Here is a 20,595-nt window from a genome sequence, read left to right as displayed (position 1 = left end):
CCCAGCACTGGACACAGCACTCGGGGTGTGGCCTCACCGGTGCTGAATACAGGGGAAGAATCACCTCCTCGTCCTGCTGGCCGTAGCCGAGGACACCATTTGCCTTCTTTGCTGCAAGGGCACATTGCTGGCTTATGTTCAACTTGATGTCCAACCGGATCCCCAGTTGTCTGCCAAGCTGCTTTCCAGCTGGGTGCCCCCGGCATATTCTGGGGCCTCGGTTGTGCTTCTGCAGGTGCAGGACCCAAATAGGATGTAAACTGTAAAAGTCCTTTGCTGGCGTTTGCCACTGTGAGCCTTGTGTTTGAGAGATACCTGGGTGTCATCCTTATCCACGTCCAAAAAAAAGCAACATCTCCATCCTCTGATGGTATGTTGTCGTGACCATCGTTTCTTCTTTATGGCTTGCTGTCTGCATTGTTATTTTACACGATAGCCAAGTTCACTTACCAGTATTTCATTTTTATGTAATAAGATGCCTCCAGTGTTCAGTTTGAAAATCAGTGAACGGCGTTTGGGGAAGAGATGGTCCTTTGTGAGAGGCACAGACTGTAGTTGCTGCAGGTTTCTCTGTGGCTTGAGGTACTTAAAGAGCTCTCCAGCTCCTGTCTGCATCTCAAACAACAGAAAGGTGCTAGAAAATCGCCTCTTCCCCCTAGTTTAAGGGATACTTTAAATATTGTCCCTCCCTCATACACTAATTCCCTTTAAGAAGATGGTGAGGAAGGGTGATAAAAGTGATGCTCTGTGCTCCAACCTCTGGTGTTCTCCACTGTGAGTGCTTTTTCATTTGCTGCCTTGTATTTTCTTTCCCTGTGAAATGAATTGCAGCCTGGGAAAGTGCTTTCTGTTTCCCCACCCTGAAACCTGACCTCACAAATAGCTGATTAACAGGAGTTTCTGCAGCTTAATGGTGACCTCATAGCATCAAAGGAGAAAAGCATTTGGGAAGAGTAGATACCAGATAAAGAAAGGCTTTGCTTATCACGTGGGTTCTTTCCACTATATACAGTTGAAAGTAACTGGCAAGTGTGAAATGCAGACTTACTGCACAGCCATCTATGTACAAGATCTTTCTCTATATTCTTCCGACCCCTCTTTGTCCGTTCCTGGTGCCTGTGGCCACTGTTGAGATTCACCAACAGAACGAGCAGCAGAATCTGTGTCATTATTAGAGTGTTCTTCCAATTTACCTTGAGTCTGCTTTTCAATTGTTTTGATTTACAAAAGCTGTTGGTCCTGGAGAAACTAGATTCTTCATTTTAGTGAAAAGTACCTTGACACTTGTAATGATTTTTTTCTACTGAGCATGCAAATGTTAGATTTGATTTTTATGATACTTTCCTCCTTATATGTTCTAAGGTTCCAAAATATATCCGTTTAGCTGTTCAGAAGTAAAAAGCAACACAAGTGTGAATGTCTTAAAGTGATTCCATGTCTTCTGGGTAAGACAAACCTTAAATCATTGGGATATTAATCATCATCATTGGGATATTAATCATCTTTTCTCCTATGTCTTTTGTCAGTGATATCACTTGAAAATGATTCAGAATTGATCACAATATTGCAGATTATGATTAAAACTCAACAACTGAAGATAATAAATTTAACTCCATGTATTTAAAAAGTAAGCAACAACAAAAAATGTTTCTGGAGACCCCTGTGTTTCAAATTCATATCTAAGTAGGCAGCATTAGTTATAACAATTCTAATTTTCTCCTTTCCCTCTTAAATAGTAAAATAAACTTACTAGCCATCATTACCGATAGTGACACCTTCATCACTGCTTTGGCCGACGATCAGCACATCCACCATGGATTCTGAGCATGCCTTTCCTTACAAAAAATGTAGCAATAAAACTAAATAGGACTGTAAGCCAAAGATTTAACATCCCATTGCATCCCATCTTCTGATGCAGGACTAGGATCGCTTAATGCAAATAACAGTGATAGAAATAATTCTTTCCTTCCCCTGAAGGTGAAGTAGGGGAATTTGCTGGGAAATGATTAAATGGTGCCTATTCTCCACTCAGATGTGGGGGTCGAGAGCTGCCTCTGCAAGTGGAAAGAGGATTTGCTGCAGTTCTAGATTGGTTCCTGTTCTGCTCCTGCCCCTGTCAACGCAACACCAGGGAAAAGACCATCTGCAGAGGTTTAAGAGCAGGAGCCACTTTCTTCCCTCTCCACAGTATGATTTTAGTATTGTGGCAGTCTGCCCTTTTTTATTTGCTTCCTTCTTTGTGCATCCCTCCATCAGGGGTAAGGCGAGTCCGGCACGTGATAGGGTGCGGACTGGGGGCGACAGTGCAGATGAAACCCAGGCTGGCAGCGGTGCGGCGTCTTGAAAGATGTGGAATGTGCCAGTCTGTTCCCAGGCCGTCGTCTCCCACGGGACCTGTCTTGGTGGTGGACTAGTCAGTACTGGTTTTGAGATGCAGGAGAGAGATGTGTCCTTCTGCTCGTGAGAAGCCAAGCTGGTCTGATGGAGGGATACCAAGTGGATCAAATGCAGACTAAGAGCTAAAATACAGGACGTAATGCTTTGGGGATAGGCAGAGGAAAAAATGCTCCTAGAAATGCAGAAGCAGCTTGTCCTTCCTCTACTTTTTTGATCTTCTCCCCATAAAAAGTTCGTGTGCAGAATATTTTTTTAATGTAAAAACTATGGATTTTTTTAGCATGTAGTTGAAGGACAAATAATAGCTGGAAAGCCGCTTGCTAAAAACGCTTATTCTAAATTTTTCTAATAAATGGTATGAAGACTACACTGATTAGATGAAATGAATTTGGAGACTTTTCTGTTTACAAGTTTTATTAATGTAAAGCAAGCTAACAAAATCGATTTGTGACAGGCAGTAGAAACTGACCATATGATATGTATTTCTGAATCACTTCTTTATGAGGAATCAGGCTTTCCAAATGTAATGCCCATCAGTCCTTGCCATCTGGTAACTTTATTCTTACTAATCTTCAGAGGAACAAAAGTCTGTATCCAAACACAGATCCTTCATACAAATCCTCTTTATGTCACTCAAGCTTATGGCACTTACTAATATTCATAAATATCAGTGTGTGTTATTAAAAATTACCTTTAAAGTAAAATTAATCTGAGTGAGCACTATGAGCTTTTACTTTAAATAAAGAGCAATTAAAGATAATATTCTGGATATTAGTTGATGATGATGATGATGATCTGGGGTTATGGCCAGCTTTCCCCTCAACAGGTTTACCCACATAACTCAAACTGCAATCCCCAAGTGGGCTTTGATGAGAAACTTTTTTTTTTTTCTCTTGATGAAATGTTCATGGTCACTTTCTGTCCATGGCTCTGCAGGTAGATTTTTCAAGGATGTTGTTGGTATGTGATGTGCTAGGTATATGAAGGTAGAACTTAGCATTGGGGTTTCAGGAAGTAGAATTGTAAGAGAAAGCCAAGAAGGTCTGGGAAGATTCAGACTTACTACCGTTGCATATGAATTTAAATAACTGTGATGGCTGAAGTTTCAAGAAAAATCCCTAGCCAGTCTTCACTTTTCTGAGAATGATGCTATCTTTCATCTAGCAGGGGCACCTTGGCACCTTTGTTCTTCCTCTTGACTGCTGACGACGATGAAGATGGCACACATCTCCATCATCATCGGTTGTCATGGTGCCTCTGAAAAGTTGTAGCAGGCTAGATCCTTTCATTGCACTGAAGTGGAGGAGTGGGATGTCTCAGGTGAGAGGAGCTGCTCTGTTCCTGTTCTTATCTCCTCCTGCACAGTCCTGGAGCTCACATGGGGAGTGCTGGCCAGGTGGTGGCTGCTCTGCGTTGACTTCAGGTGGTGAAGTGATGTCTGAGCACTCAACTGGACCCTCTCCTGCCTTTCCCAGTGGGAACTTCCTTGACATTTCCAAGAGACTGCACCATGGTACTCAAATACTTACATCACGTTGTGCGTGTGAGCCTCCTAGGCTCAGCCTGTGTCACGCTGACTGCGTCCAGCCCTTGCTTACCACTGTGTGAGGACCAGCAGATGTGTGCAGGGCTGCCATTGCATCTGTTTGCTTCTCGATCAACAGTGATTTCAGTTCTAGTCCAGTCTTTCAAATAGGTAGACCATCAGTCTGAGGTTGCTCATCGATATTGTGAAGATTGACAGCTAATCTGTATGTTCCAGGGATGCCATGCATAGGCCATGGCAAACACTGCAATTCTGTATTTTCTGGTAGAAAATCCCTTCTTTTCTTTGAGGAGATGGTCAGCCTTTAAAATTGATCTGTCAGCTGTGGTATTCTGTTTGTCTGCAGTTCACTTTGCAGTCTGTTGGTCTGCAAGGTGTCCAGAATGATATCCTTGGAGCTGTGTCTTGCCTTTCAGACAGATCGCATTAGTTCAGGTATCAATGGGAAGCGTTGGACCTTTTGCTCCAGAGCATGGTCTCCACTGGTTGTAACCAGCTGCTGGTGTCTGCCTTCTTTCCCAGTGCCCTAATTTGAAGGGACCTGCCCAGGGTAGGATGCGATGCTCATCTGGGTCTGCAAAAACAGTTTTCTTATTTTTCTTTCCTATTTTACCTGGGGCTTGGCCATTCCAACCTCAGCCACTCCACTTTGTGGCATGAATGCTAGTTGCCTCTCAGTGCTAGAGCAGACCTGCTCATCCCCCTGGAGAGGGGAGGCAACGTAGCAGCATCAAAGCAGGTTTGCCTGCCCTTCCATCTGCAGTGTTTTGTGGAAAGGTTTTCCTGTTGGACACATGCTGAGTTTCTCCCCAAAGATAATGGTACATAGTAATTGTAAGTCCTAATATAAAACAGGAAAATTAACTAATCTGTTAATGATTGGATATTGTTGAGGTATACGGCCCAGAGGCACATTAGAGTTTTTTGCCCTTGTTTTCAGAGTCAGTCTGAAATTTTTGGTTCTAGGATTCTGTGCTTGAAAAGGGACCGAAAGGGCTTGTGTGCAACACATTTATGAACAGCACATTCGGAAGCAACACATTTAGAAGAACGTGGTTATGGAGAAGTACCTTCCCCTTCCCACTATGGAAAGAGGTGTCCTTTCAGGATATTTTACAATTTTCTTTCACCAATCATTGATAACTTTGGAAAATAATCCAAATGTATGTTTTGGTAGAGCTAAATCAGAATCCTCTATTTTTTTATTTAGTTGTTAATCATTGTAAAATACATTGTATCTTGCCGAAAGTGGGACACTGGGACGTGTTTAAAGAATGAGCAATCTAAATTCAGCGTGTCACAGCAAATGGAGATGGGGAGTAAGGTGAGACGTGTGTGGTGCGTGCAGACGTGCATGTCTGCGCGCGCAGGACTAGGAGACGGTGAAAATTGCCGGTTACTCACGTGGCACATCTCGTATACCGAGTTCTGGGTCTCTTTCTTTGCTTTAGAGCTGCAATTGAGAAGGCGAGTGTCTGTTTTCAGGAGAAACCTCCCTAGGTTGAGGAGTGGATACGCAGAATTGGTGGTATTCATTGTAGAGCTGCCCGTGGTGGTAAAATCAAGAGGAATCTGGTGCTCTCAGCATTTATTTTGATGTATATGGTCTCCTCCAGCGTTACTTAAGGAAACTATATAGATTGTGTTTCAGAGTATCAGAGCTAAAATCAGAGTGAGTGGTTTCAGAGCTAAGAGATTTTCAAGTAACTGGTACATTAAGTAGCATTTTTCTTACTAAATCTTAAGGAGTTTTATATTTCGTGGTGACAGTGGCATTATTTGACTGCCTCTGTCTGGGTCTGCCTTCCCATTTCACTATGTTTATTGTTGCCAACTTTCAATATTCTCCCCTGAAGCCCATGGAATGGATTTTTTTTTGTTGTTGTTCGTGAAATGTCCACTGATTTATATTGGGTATAATGGAGTATTTCTGATGTCTTTCTATATGTGGACTAAATGTGACCTTCCAAAATCTAGTTATAAGGCTCATCTGAAGCTCCACTAGAAAAGAAAGTAGCCCTACCTCCAATAGGACAGTTAAATTCTGACCCTAAGATGTCTTTTAAAGACAAGCTGTTTCTCACTGGTTCAATGCAATTTGGCTCTATGTATATCTAAAATAAGAAGATACATCATATACATATGATTAAGAAATTTTATTAGTCATACTTCTTACTGCATTTTCATTTTATTATAAAATGGTAAAAGACTTTGTCAGAGAAATAATACTTTTTCATTTATGATTTGAACATAATAGTATTCAAGAGATGCTACTGTACTTTCACATTAAATCTCTGAGCATTTATGTTTAAAAGCACATTTAATTTAAACTAAAATGTTATTTTCATCCATTGATTTGTATATACCTGGTACTAGGTGCCTTCTGCCTCCAGAAATCTCCTCTACTTACTAGCCTAAATGGAGAAGTCTGCTTTGAAGGGGCTTCCCAGTGCGGTGCCTCGGCAGAGCCCTGTGGTGCCTCCAGACCTGCATGGGGCAGATAGAGCCTGTGGGGGCCTGGCCGCGGGGGTTCGATGGTTTCACTAGCTGTCCTTTTTCTGGAGATCCTGGTCCAGCAGAACACATGCTACGTGTTCAGCTGAGTGGCTTTTGTAGTGTGGAGCCTGAGTTGGATCGAAATTGCCACATAATTTGTGCCATAATTCCAGATACAAAAATATACAAATACAAATACATTTTAGCCTTCACAAAGGAAGAGGAGTTTACATTACTAGGTTGCGTAATTTTGGTTTTTTTTCTGTTTAAAATGTTGGTTCCATTAATATTTGTTTCATTATCCATTGTTATCTGTGCTGTGTTTCTGTTCAACATTTAAAAACAGTGCATCAGTATCTTTTATCTCCCTGAATGGAGGCTTGCACCATGCAGGAAGCAGAAAACTGTGACTTCAATAATGCAATGTCCTACATGAAAAAATTTAGAAAGAAAGAAAAAACGGGGAAGTAGGAGTTTGGGTAGCTGTTGATGGGTGCTCTCCACTTGCTGCACTTGTGGTATGATGATCTCTATGATTTGGATAAAATTAACATCTACGCTCTTGAAATAAGGGAAGTTATCTTTGTATTTACCATGTAATTTTACTGAGAATGCCTCTGTCCAAGTTTCCAGCTTTCATAGTACAGCCTGTCATGGAAGCAGTGTGTGAAGCAGGAGGTCCGTGTGTGTCACGACATGATGGGTGTCCAGCATCCGCTCAACCTGTTGTTTTAATACTGAATGGTCTATTACTATATGCTTATAAACACACACATATAAGGTAATATTAGTATTAAATAGGTATGTAGCTATAGTATGTATAGTTATAGCCCTGGGGACTGTCTTGGTTTGAGTTACTCCAGGCTCGATCCCTATGGACTTCTTACTGCATGGTAATTTTTGTACCAAATCTGTAACTGTTTTGCCTCTAGCATTCTTAGAAAGACATGACACCCACTCTTAAGTAAAAACTTAGGACAATAAAACTGCAGGCAATTGAGTTATATAATCCATTTCATAAACCCATCAAGCTTTGTCTTAAAACCATTAGTTAAATCTCCTGCCTCTACTCTTCTTTAAGGTAATCTTTTGAATTGCAGTGGAGGGTTTTTTTTTATTCATGGCCTGGTTTTACTGGTTTGTTCTTGTGCCAGCATTGTCCTTTACTATTAGAGAGTTTTCCCTCTATCAAATATTTATGTCTTTGCTGTGTTAATAGAAGCTGGTCCTGTGCTATCTTGGTCTCTGTTTGCTAGGTGTTGGAGCCAAGCTCTCTTCCCTTCTGAAGAAGGCGGGTGAGCTGGCCTGTGCCGCAGATCCTGCTAGCTTGGAGGTGCCTGTGTGTCACCTGGCCAGCCTAGTCTTGTTTTACAGATTCCCTCATTCCCCTCTTCCTTGAGTAACACTTAGCCACATCTGGTGCTTGGGTTGATCTTCCCTGAGAGGTAGGGGGAATAATGGGTGATTTTCCAAGTACATCTTCCCAGTGCTTTGTACTGTGATGTGAATGCTCTCCCAGGAATGTCACGTTGCCTTTTTCGAAGTCCTAGTAATGGCATTTATCCGAGGGCTGTCACCTTTGTTAGCGTGGTCCAGTGCAGTCTGTGTGACATGGAGTGGCAGGAGGCGGCAGCGTGTCTGTCTCCTCTCTGCCCTCCTCACACTGCAGTTGCATCATGGGGCCCAATTAACTAATTGTTCTGTCATCATCTCCTTCCTGTAGACCCTCCTCATCACAGCAGAAATGGCTGTCCTTATGTGTGTGCCTTTGCATTCGTGTGCTGTTCAGTCCTAGTATTACTCTGGTCTTCAACATCATCCATTCTTTCCCTGTGACAGTTTAGTTCTTTTTAGTGCTGATGGCACCTCCTGGTCTTGTGTCATCTGCAAAACCTCACAGTCATACCCCCTTTCTTGTTGGCTGTGCTTGCTGATGGAAATACAGGACAAGGCTGTTCTCAAGGCAGTTTTGAGAACTGCACTAGCAGCCCATCCCTTCTTTGTGCACCCCTCTCCTCCACTGCATCTTCTGTCCCAAGCAAGCATGTCGTTAGTCTCACTGGGAGATGGGAGCGGCAGGATGGGTGAACCCTGTGTCTCGGGCAGAGCTGGAACAGGGTCGAGGGGGTGGGAGGGTCCCCTCTGCCCCTCCTGGCTGTGCTGTAGGACCAGGCCTACTTCTTGGAGAGCATCTTAAGAGAAAAGTGATCTTCCTTTGAAAAAAGACTCAGATCCCTTGGAGTAGAAATATAGGAGATAGTAATCTTTGCATAAATCAAGAAAAAATACATTTATTTCACAGAAGGCATTCAAAGACCAATCTATGACTATAGAGTGTCTAGCAGATAAAAGATGTCTTTTTGACTAATTGAAGTTAGCAACAGGAACAAAAATCTTTATCTCCAAGCTCTGCAGACGTAAAGGAAATGTTATTTCACTAGAAGGTTGTGTGCTTTTACGGAGATGGAAATGTTCCTTCAGAAGTGTCTTTGAAGAGGATAGCAAACTTTCAGACACAGGGCATAGCTCTGAGCATCTTTCCATCATGAAACTGTGCTCTGTGCCCTGCCGGACTAATAAATTCTAAAAACTGAGTTAAAAAGACATTATAGTGTGTCAGAAAAAATTAGAAGGAGGAGGAAGGGGTTGTTCTCTTTTATGGTGTTTTGGCCATTTTACTAATAAATGGCCTTGTTCACGGTCAGCTTTATTTGAGGTCAGAGACCTCAACCAAGGAAGGCTGATATTTATTTTCCCATATTAGATGCATATTTATGTGTAAGCATCTTCATGTGAATCAGTGTTGTGTATCATCTTAAGTACTCAATATAGAATTATGCATATGATCATGCATTCCTTATATAAAACACCTCCTGGTCCCAAGGCTGATGTGTAACACAAGTTGTACTGTGAATACGATTTGAACTTCAGGCCAAGCTCTGCAATAAAAATATTAGAGTTTTTATATCACAGCTATCACAACTGTGGTTGCATAATTGCCGAACACACCAGAAATGGGGAACCCACAGAGAGTACAAGAAGAGACGTGGGAGAACACAGTTGTGATTTGTTGAGTTTTGTGATAAGTGCAGGACAAGATTTTGAACAGGCATGAAATTTGAGATAGTAATTTAATTATCTGTGAGTTTTAGAAAGTGTGGTGTAGTCAGAGGCTTTAAATTGTTGATTGCTTCATTTCACAGTTGCAGCTGAACTTTTCAGCTTGTGGACTGTCTGCTGTTTGTCAGTGCACTTGTGGGAGTGTTATAGTTTGATCTTTCAAACTGCGTTTTATAAAACTAATACTTGAGATAGCATCTTGTTTGTGGTGACTAAGATCCTTCTGAAATGGAGAAGATAGGGCCTATTATTAGAATTTACACTTACTGATTGAATATTTTCTTGTGGCACAGCTGCTGTTTGGGGTCTCTTTTGTATGGATTACAGATGTACTGGGGTTTCATTGCATGTCGATACTGCTGGGGAGCATCCGGGGTTCACTGTTCAGGTGCTGTGGCTGAGATTAAACTGGGTCATCTGGAGAAGCGTCTTCTGAAGGCAAGGGCCTTCCAGGAGAAAGAGTGAGCATTGCTCAGAAGCACCCTCAAACCCATGGATCTGTCACCTTGGAGCATTGAAGAGCGAGATGAGTGATTATCAGGTGAAATGCCAGGAGTCCCTTTCTACCTCTTAGTGAAACTCTGCTCTCATGGAGCCAAAACGTTTCTAAAATTCATGTCATGTTAGATACAACATACTGGATATTCAGGTATGCTTTTATCACTGTGTGTGGGCTGATGGCTGTGTTTTCCTGTTTGTGTGAGGATACATTTCAGCTGTTGAGACCAGTGAGGGAGAGTGGCTTTAAATATTTGCAAAACCTTTGTTTTCATAAGGGAAACACTAAATATGTCTGTAATGCCTTTCTTTTTGATAGAAACTAGGAATGTTTTCATGCAGTGAAGTCAAGTTAATGTTGATGTAAGGTAGACAAGACAATTCCTTAATCTTCTACTTCACCTTTGCTAAATAAATTACTTTACTTTGTATAAAATGCCTATAAGGATAACAATCTGAACATCTATTCATAGTTTGAGACTTTTAACTTTGTTCATTTTTACACAGTTCTCTAATGCTCTTCTAAAAAGTAGCTGCATCAGTGCAGGCTGGCTCACAGAGTGAGAAGCAGAATTCCCTTGAATACCGACTATTGAAATGGAAGTTACTTCCTGAGGGTGCATTTCGCTGATGACCGCCGTAATTCTGAGAAGTGGCTTAATTTAAAGATCCTTTTTCTGATTGTCAAACTGAAAAGATTTAACAGTGTTCCTGAAGCTCTGGCATTGTTGGTGGCCGACTGTAGCCATTGCCTGTACAGGAGCTACAATAAGAAAGCGTGACTTGCTGATTTGAGAGTCAAATACTATGTGGTAAACGTCTGTTTGGAAGGAAGTGATCTCTTCCTGAAGTTGCTTTTGAGTGAAATGGCTCCTTTTAAGAGAGCAGAACAAGGTCTTCACCTTGAGTAGCACTGGAGCAAAGCGAGTAAAACTCAGCAGCAGCAGGTCTGATAATGGGACTGGAGACTTGGTTTTGAGCAGGTCAGATTTAAATAGCCAGGAATTGGCCTCTTCCTTGTGACTTTCTAAGACAAAATACCATCAACCCAGCTCCCTAAATTGCCAACCTGATTAGGTGCTGCCAGGAAGCTGTGAGGTGGACCGCACAACCAGCGCTGCCTCCCTTGTCTGTGGGCTTCCTGCAGGTGAGGTGGCCTCCCCTGGGCAGCTGGGCCCAGCACCAGCCCTTCCCCACTTCACCAACAGACCTCTGTTTCTGAGCAGGTGTCTCTGCCAGGTGTGTGTTCCTCGCTGCTTCATGCAGCGCTGCTTTTGCACCCACAGCACTGCCATCTCCTGCCAGCAAAGGGAGGAGGGGACAGGTCTGAGACTGAACCCCCGACGCTCCCTTTGGTGTGCAAAACCATTGCACCCACTATCAGCCACCACAGATTAAGGCCACCTAATGAGATTTCTGCATATATGTGCATCACTGGCGCTCTGCTTGATTTCTCACTGATGTGATGTGATGATTTCTGATTGTGCTACTATTTTTAGTCATTTTCTTCCTCTGCAAAAGGCAGTAAAGCAGGAAGCCAAGCGATCTGCATTGTACCACTGCTTTTCAGATGAATACTCATTCTTTTGCCTTAAGATGATTTTTTGCTAGATATTTTCCCTCTAAAGACTACTGCATGAGCCATTGTTGTTTGTCATAATCCTGGGATATTACAGACCAGTTATCCTGCTTGAAATCTGGGGATAGTGGCTAGCAGAAAAAAATCCATGTGACTAATTTTATATATAGCAGTTTCATACTCCAGTTTTCTTAGATCACTGAGGTGATTAACTGTTTAACTGTAACTGATCATATTCAGAAATTATTCTTTGAAAGCAAGCGTAGGTGCTCTGGAAAAAATAGTGTAAATGATAAAAAATAGTAAAATTACTAAGGCTGTGGTCAGCTTTGCTATTGAGAACTACTGGGAGTGTGGGCTGTTTCTTCTTCCAGTGCACCCATCCACTTTGTCGTAGTGGGATCCAAAAAACAAAAAAAGTACTCTTTCTTAACTGTCAGTGGAATTTTCTGGTCCTTTTTATTTCTGTTTCTAAATGTCTTTATTGCATCTGCGTAAAGATGGAGCTGTGAGCTGTGAACTCACCGAGGTGTGTGTCTGAACTGAACTCCGTGCAGTGAAACCAGAAGAGAAAATCAGTTGCAGCACGTGGCTCTGCAAATGAGAAACCTCTTGAAATCAAGGGCAGCTCATAGCAGCAAGTTAAGCCTGTGATTCTTCACCAGCACCATATGGGTTTTTTTTGGCCTCTTGGCAGCAATACAGTGAAAGAATGCAGTCAGAAAATTTGCATTTCAGTTTTTCAGCTTAGTACCCTGGGCATTTTAATTTGTGGCACAGTTCTAATTAGTGTATATCTTGGTTATTTTAAGATGTCTTTAAAAAGACTATACAGCTACGCTGTTTGGGTTTAGGGTTTGGGGGTTTTTTTGGCCCACTCTTAACTTAAATATTCAAGTTTATAATGAAGCAAGAGTAATATCTGCAGTACCTGCTTTCATTAAGTCATTGGAATTTGTACTATTTCTGAGGCCAGAAGCATGAATTTGATTCATGTGAATATTCTTTTCCCTTATGAAGGCTTGCTGATTTTAGTTAGCACCCACAGAAACATGGAGCTTCATCTTCGTGCATCAAACTGCAATATTTAGATAGGATTGGCTGTGGACAAACTTAGATGAAAACCACCAGAAACAGGAGTAAACCAGAAGAATTCTTTTTCTTTAACTGTTTTGGTGAATTCTTTACTGTTTTTTCTTTAACTGTTTTGGTGCTTTTTGTAAATATTACATACAGAAAATGTTCAGATGAGAAGGTGACTTTCAAGTTAGTGTCCCCTCTGCCTGTTTATTTTTAGGAGGTTTGAAAGGTCAGGGTGAAATTTTGGTCCTGTTCAAGTTCATGAGAACGTTCCCACAGCTTCAGTAGGGCCAGGGTTGTATCCCATCCCCCTGAAGGAAATGGAAAATATGAAATGCCTATGGATGTTTATTTACTGAGCTGTATTCACGCAATAATATGTGCTTGATTTTAATGCATAACTGCCTCTGTGAGTCTGGTTAATTAAAAAAAAAATATATACTTTATTCAGTTTGCATTCTCTGTTTCTCCTGCCCTAGAATGAGTTTCTAGCAACGTGGGAAGGCAAGGGTCGGTACAGAGAGCACCGTGTGGTGGGGGGGTTGCTGGGTACTAGGGGATGCGCTGGCAGGTTGAGTTAGGGCAGGAGAGAGACGGTAGCCAGCCAAGGCAGCGCTGCTTGGCTGGGCCATCCACGGCCGTATACCGTGGTCCACGAGCCACAGCTTGAGGACCATGGCATTGCATCATGCTGTAGACAAAGTGCTTCTTCTGCTGTCTCGGTCTCTGGAGGCTGTTGTTCACAAGAGTAATACAAATGTGCCTGTTCTCACCAAACTCCTGGCACTGCTTAGTTTGCTTGTGGATGTGCTCATATTCCTGAGCAAGGTCTTTTCAATCTTTGCTGCTTTTAGTGGCTAGTAAGGCTCTTCCTTGGCTGCTATATGAAATGTCTGTTGCTGGCTTACTGGGAAAAAAATAAAGCCTGCCTGAACACCCTGATGAGAGCTGACCCATACCATGATGGGTGAGCAGCAGTGACAGTGTGTGCTAAGCCGTCTCCTCAGTCAGGAGCGTGCTTTCCTTGGGGACAGCCCTGGCAGTGAACCTCTCCTCCTCATCCCGCTGGTGTGGCCGTTCACTCCTCTCTGGATCTGGGACATCTCCTGCTCTCAGCCCTTCAGACCTTCTGATGCACAGGGAGAACCTCAGGTGAGATGGCTTCTGATGCAGGAGCACCTAAAAGGTGCTTCAGAGACAGGGAGAGTAAAGAGCCCTTGGGTCTCTGCACACTAATGCCATTGTTCGATCTCTTCGGCAGCCAGGCCAGGACATACTGCAATAGCTTTGTCTGAACTGCTGTTCTTCCCTGAGAATACTTAGGGTAATATTAATTTTTAATCTTCTTGTCTCCATGTCTCTTTCTTCTCCAAATGGTTAATTGATTTCTAGTTTTCTGTTTCTTTTATTACTTTTAGGTTGCAAAATAGACAGGACTGCATAAGAAGACTGAGCCATATTTGTAGAAGATTTAATCTTTCAATCAGTTTCCTCTGAATTAAACCAAAACAGCAGTAGCAAATCCAGGAATCCTATTAAAGATGACCTACATAGTGGGAATAGAATTGGGCTTGTACCTTCTTTTGCTTCCTAATTTACTGTCAAGAAATCTGTGAATGTTTTCCTTAAAGTCCATTCACTTTTACTGCTGCTAAAACCCTTTCCTGGCCTGGGTGGCATGCTCTTGGATGGAGAACGTGGAGCAGGAGGTCATCTCGAGCCAAGAGGGTAGTGAAAGCTGAGCCCGTGTGACGTGATGGGGATTTAGCCCTTGGCTGTAATTCAAAGTGTTCATCAATAGAGCTTTAGCACAGAGCAGTTCCAGCAAAACCCTGGGAGGAGATGGAGATTATACCAGGAAAATAGCTCTTTTGTTGGTGTAGCTTCGATCAGTCCTCCAAAAGGAGCAAGTGAAACTGCTGCTTCTCTAGGTCTGTTGCTCAGTGGCCGTGTTGGTTAGGACTTTTTTTTCTTTTTTACTCATTCTGAAATGATCCTGTTATTCTGGGAAAAGTTTCAAGAATAAATCTGAAAATTTACAAAGCAGATTGCTTTATAAATTTCTCAAAATCCATAGAACAGATTGCTGGATATTTGTGACTAAGGGCTTTCAGTGTTTAATTGACATCTTGGAGAAAAAATGCTCACTTTTAAAAATCTAAAACCTTGTACAGTCTTAAAATTTAATTAAAAAGTAAATGTTTAGCCTCTTAGGTGACTTCTTTATAGTGGAAGAAAGATATTGGCATTTCTGGTATTTCTGGAAGATACTGCTGGAAAACAACCGTAACAGGGAAGAAAACCCTTATTGCAATAAATTTGGGCAGGAAGGAAGGAAAGTTAAAAGCCCAGTTAAAGATTAAAGGCGCTGCAGAACACTGAGTGCAGGAAAATGAGACATGGCTAAAATGCATTTGATTGTTTCTATAAATACACGTATGTAGGAATGAAAACTGACTCATTGTTCAGATGAATTTACTGAACATTTTTAAAAGTCTGCAAGAATAATAAATGATGTAGCCTTTCAGTCATCTACAGAGAGAAGATCCAGTTCGCGAACATCATGATAGCTCCAGTGTCACTGCTAATTATTCCAGTAAAAATAAAAGGAAATGTGCACAGGGCTTATCCCGAGAATGCAGTCAAATACTGTGCATATTGTTTCATGTGTAGGATTTAACAAAATAATCTTCCTGTGCATTTAAATGCATTTGTTTCTCTGGGAATCTTATACAAAAATTATTTTCACCAAAGTCTGTCTCTTTGAGAGTACAATGAGGCTTTACTTTGTTAAATTAAAATTGCAGTGCCCTCTTGAGCAGCATTATTTGCGGAGAGCAACACTTTCCCCTGGGCAGCGTACAGAGGAGGGTGAGAAAGGCTTTTCTTCCCCAGGACCCATACTTTGAGAAAGAGGAGATTTCAGCCAGCTGATGTGCTGGCGAGTCTGTTAGAGCTCGACCTAAGGAGCTTTTTGCAAACAGATGAAGAGAGGCAGGGCCAGGAGCAGAGCACCCTTGTGAGCTCCTCATAGCCCTGAGTTGCCTCCTGCGGGCTCCTCTTGTTCTATAAACATCTTAAAGGTAGATTAAAGCCCTCTCAGCTTTATCTCCTGCTCTCTCCCTTCCTTTGCAGCTCTGTTTCCAGTGCTGTTCCCAGCCCCAGGCGTGCTCTTGCCACTCAACCGATGGGTTTGTGTTTTAATTACTGGACTGGTTGGTACAGACACCTGTCTTGTTTTACCTTCTTTGGGTGTAGCTATTTAAGAGTAATGTAAGGACACTCGAATTTTTGGGTTCGTAAGGCCAGAATAGGACTTGTTCTGAAGCTAGAGAGATAGCTTTAGTATCCTATGCTGTTGTAAGCACGGTGGTACCGTGCTTTAGACTTAGTTTGCTGTGGAGAGGATGTATGTGATTAACAGTACAGATGTTTTTTGAGCCTTATGGATTTTTCCATAAGTTTGTGTCAGGGGTGTTGCTAGAACCAGCTCAGTTTCTGAGTCAAGAGGTATGGATGGTCATTATTGCGTATGGGTATGCGCTAGTCTTTTGTGCAGAAAAACTCTTGTGACCATGTATAGCACAAGAACCAGGCTTGCTTAAGTATGCACAGAGATTTGAAGATGCTATTCACTTTCCAGGGACCCTGTTTAGTTCAAATAGTTCATGAAAGCAACTGTGACTACAGCTTTTACCAAGAGTAATGTTGACGTGGTTTAGGCCCAGCCCCAGCTGAGCACCACGCGCCGCTCGCTCACCCCTCCCCTAGCGGGCTGGGGAGGAGAACGGAAAAACAATGGCAAAGCCTGGAGGGTTGGGATAAGGGCAGGTTACTGGGCCAGCAAGGGAGAGGGAAACAACAACAGTACTGATAACAGGTATTCACAATGGGTGAGAACAGGGAACAATTTACTGATCCAACCACCAACCCACCCATGCCAAAACCCCGCCGCCCCCTCCCCTGCCCAACTAGCCCCCTTTTATGGTGAGCATGACGTCCCATGGTATGGAATAGCCCCCGGCCAGCTTGGCTCACCTGTCCTGGCCCCTTGTGAAATTAACTCTGTCCTCGCCAGAACCAGGACAAATGTGTAGTATCAATTCACTACAATGGAGTTAAATTGAATGTTTCACAGGTTTTACTTTCCTTTGCTGTGCATGCTAGTATCCGATGCAGAGAATGACTAAAGCTCCCAGGGCAAAAGTGACATTTTACAGAAATAATAACCTGAAATTAGGTATTTTTCTGTTGTGTTTTCATTGTGAAATGAATATATCTGTAAAAATCTTTCCTTCAGCCCAGTGTTCTGTGCAGGAGTCCACACTGCTGTGTGCACAGCTGCCACTTTGTTGTTGCTGGTGAGAGTTAGCAGCAATAATCCCTTCCCTCCCTTCTTTGCCAAGAGCAGCTAGCCAAGCTTTTTCTTGCTAGGTATAAATTTGTTAAATTCTGCTGCGAGACTGTCCTCCTCTGCCTGTTTTCCTCCTCCTTCCCTCAGCTCCCGCATACCACAGAGCCCTTCTGGAGTTTGCTGGTGGGGCAGGTCACCATCTCTGGGTGCAGATGTTGCTCTCAGCTGCCTGGAGTTGTGGATAAGTTTTCCACAAGATTTGCATGTTTCTGCAAAACTTACCCACCGCGTGAATTATAGGTGAAGCTTTGTAAAACAGAATAATTAGAAGAATTTGTCAGAAGGTTTCTGACATAAGTATTTGTAAATATATGACCGTAGAAATAGAATTTGTCTTCCCTGACATCAAATTAACAAGAATCAAAATTCAGCCTGGCATGAGGAAGAACAGTGTTGCTGATGATATAGTTGCGCTGGTTTACATAACTCATGTTGGACCATAGTATATATATTATTTATACATTAAAGATAGCTAATACTTTCTCTTACAAAATCATCTCTTCAGCTTGATTAAATGCTATTGTACTAATTATAGTACTTAAAAATTCTACTTCCTCTCAATATTTCTTTTTTGTGAGGAGAGGAAAAGTCATATAAGACAAATACATTTTACATTTATTCCTCATCTGTGCCTCTTTCTCTGCTTCTTCCCTATTCAGAAGTTTATAGAGTTTGAAGATGCACTGGAGCAGGAGAAGAAAGAACTACAAATCCAAGTGGAACACCTTGAATTTCAGACTCGACAGCTGGAGCTGAAGACCAAAAACTATGCAGATCAGAGTAAGCAAAGCTGTACACCAGACACGATTATACATTTTGCCTTCCACACACATATACTGCTACTTTGAAAATATTTTTTCATCCTTTTTGTTTGTTTTAATGTAAATTAAGCAAAGCATGAAATGTCTGGTTATCCCTTACTTTGGTATAAAATTCTGAGCCTTCTAAAAGGTGGGATGGATACACACTAATTTAGTAGAGGCTTCATTGCTTCTCTTGTGTGGGGCATGGTCTCTCTAGATGCAAGATTAGGGCCATTGCTGAAGCTTCAGAACCTGGTTTCCAGTTTCTCCTTGTCCCTGAATAGAACCTCCCTTTTTTTTTTCTCATATAAACTATCACTTTTATTTGTTTGTTTGTTTATTTTTACAAATACTTCCTTAACATGCAGCTGTGTTTTGTTGGCTGAGGTTCCCCTCAGAATTCATTCGTGTTTTGTCCAGTACTCCTGCCAGAGATGCCCATCCCAGAGGATAACTTGAATTGTTGTCAATCTAGGACATTTACGGGGCACCAGCTTACTGCTGAAGAACTCTGCTTCTATGATCTTATTGCACTATTTGGTCTGCTCATTTGGGGAACATGCAGGTACCCGTGAATTGAGTTGGTGATGAAGACCAGATCCCACAGTGTGCATTATTCTGTTTCTGTTTGTTTTGTTCAGTAGATATAAATTAATTTCTAACAGAAAAGAGGCTTTGAGACTTCTAATTTTTTTGTGAGAGCCTGATGTGTGTTAGCTTATGGTTGGAATCTTCTCTTGGTAGTTTCACGACTGGAGGAACGTGAATCAGAAATGAAGAAAGAGTATAATGCTCTACATCAGCGTCACACAGAGGTAGGATGTCATCTCATTATTTTTAAATAACTGAACTTTTAGCCTATATGTAAAGTCATGTCAAAGAATTCAGCTTTACAATATTAGTGATGACTAGAGCTTCTGAACTTTGGGAACATCAGAAATATCTGAATGGAGGGTGTAAAGAGGATGGAGCCAGGCTCTTTTCAGTGGTGCCCAGTGTCAAGATGGGAGGCAACTGGCACAAAGTGGAACACAGAAGGGTCCATTTGAACATGAAGAAAAACTTTTTTACTGTGAGGATGATGAGCACCGGCACAGGTTGCTCAGAGACGTGGTGGAGTCTCCATCCTTGGAGATATTCAAAAGCCACCTGGACATGGTCCTGGGTAACCTGCTCTAGGTGGCCCTGTTTGAGCAGGGGCGTTGGACCCAGTGGACACCAGGAGGTTCCTTCCAACCTCAACTGTTCTGTGATTCTGTGAACAGTGCCCCACTACCTCATCTCCCACTGCCAACGAGGCTCCAGGAGACATCTTATGTTAAATCTAGATATGGTCTTTAATGGCTCTTCTGTTATAAGATTAAGCTTAAGTAATTTCCAACACTATTTGCTGTCAGATTTTCTGTCAGATTAATCCATTCACTTACATCATCAGCTTAGACAACAAGAGCAAAGACAAGGAGATGTGCAAAAAAAGAAAGTGAATTGGAAATGGGTGCTGGAGAAGATCAAACAAAACCAGAAAACGAGTCTTTTCTTCTCCTCTGTTTGGCTCATGGATTTTTCTCTTCTCTCCTCACAGATGATCCAGACCTATGTGGAACACATTGAGCGATCCAAGATGCAGCAAGTTGGGGGAAATAATCAAACTGAGGGCAGTCTACCTGGGAGAAGGTAGGGCCATAACCTCTTCATGTAACCTGTACCATCCGGGAACTTACAAACTGAGTGCATGTATTTGAGAGAGAGAAACCACAAGCAGGATCTTTCCCTGTGGGCATGGATTGTAGTTGAAGCTTTTTCATAATGGGTTGTGGGTACATTTTCTAAGGGTTGACAATGAGGAGCTTTACGTACTCTGTTACAAAGCTTAGGCTTTGTCACACTACTGCTGAGAGGGGGCCTCTGGAAAAATACGTTTGTATTCTCAGGTAGCATGTAAAAGGTTTATCTATAAAATGGATGGAAGCATCAAATAAAGTATTTGTGTGTGCATGTGTGTCTTTGTATGTGTGGTAGAAAGCAAAACCGTAGCAATTAAATGCATTAGCTGTTACTGGATTTTTCTTCCCCTGTTCCTTCAAGGGAAGCTTTCTGTAAGTCAGTCACCCAATAGACCTACTTACGCCCAAGAAATTGATTTTCCTTCCTCCTCACCCCTCCATTGTCAGAGCACCAAACCAGTAAGAACCAGCCTTCGCTTAGAGAGGGCAGTGGTAGGTAAGATGTTCGGTATGTAGAACAACTAGTCTTTTGTAGTTTTAGACCAAATTTAAAGCACAAAAGTTGTAGTTACATTGATTTCAGTACAGATAGATCTGGTTTCAGCTGGTATGTGAAGGATCCAAATGCTTTCTCTCTGATGATACCGGTAACATTGCCCATGGGGTGAGAAGTAGAAGTGATGTTCCATAAATACTGGTTAGAGAAGTAATCACATAACACGTAATCTACTCAGGTTAAGCATAATCTATTAAGTCACTCAGCCATAGAAAAGATGTTTTCTGTGGCAATTTTTATGCATGGCAGAATACTATTTGTGTTAATCATCACATGCTAATGAGATAACTAACACTATAGTGACACTGTCTAACCCAGGAAGTTTTAAACTAAACCATTGTTTTCCAGGGGAACAATATTGACGAAGTAATATACTGCAGGA

The 20,595-nt window shown here is 42.0% G+C and overlaps 1 protein-coding gene across 30 annotated transcripts in view; it reads left to right on the top strand.

Annotated features, from left to right (window-relative positions):
- Positions 1-20,595, top strand: part of MAPK8IP3 (mitogen-activated protein kinase 8 interacting protein 3) — a 79,653-nt gene that overhangs the window by 5,786 nt on the left and 53,272 nt on the right. For all 30 annotated transcript variants that reach the window (XR_008579421.1, XM_054843197.1, XM_054843210.1 and 27 more), the window contains exons 2-4: positions 17,790-17,910; positions 18,678-18,748; positions 19,516-19,607. Coding sequence is in view for 29 of the 30 variants with exons in the window: in XM_054843197.1 (XP_054699172.1) it covers positions 17,790-17,910; positions 18,678-18,748; positions 19,516-19,607 (284 nt within the window). In the remaining variant the exon portion in view is untranslated. The remainder of the gene's footprint in view (positions 1-17,789; positions 17,911-18,677; positions 18,749-19,515; positions 19,608-20,595) is intronic.

The sequence above is a fragment of the Grus americana genome, chromosome 15 (assembly GCF_028858705.1).
Source record: "Grus americana isolate bGruAme1 chromosome 15, bGruAme1.mat, whole genome shotgun sequence".
NCBI classification, from domain to species: domain Eukaryota; kingdom Metazoa; phylum Chordata; class Aves; order Gruiformes; family Gruidae; genus Grus; species Grus americana.
This window is presented reverse-complemented; position numbering and strand designations above follow the sequence as displayed.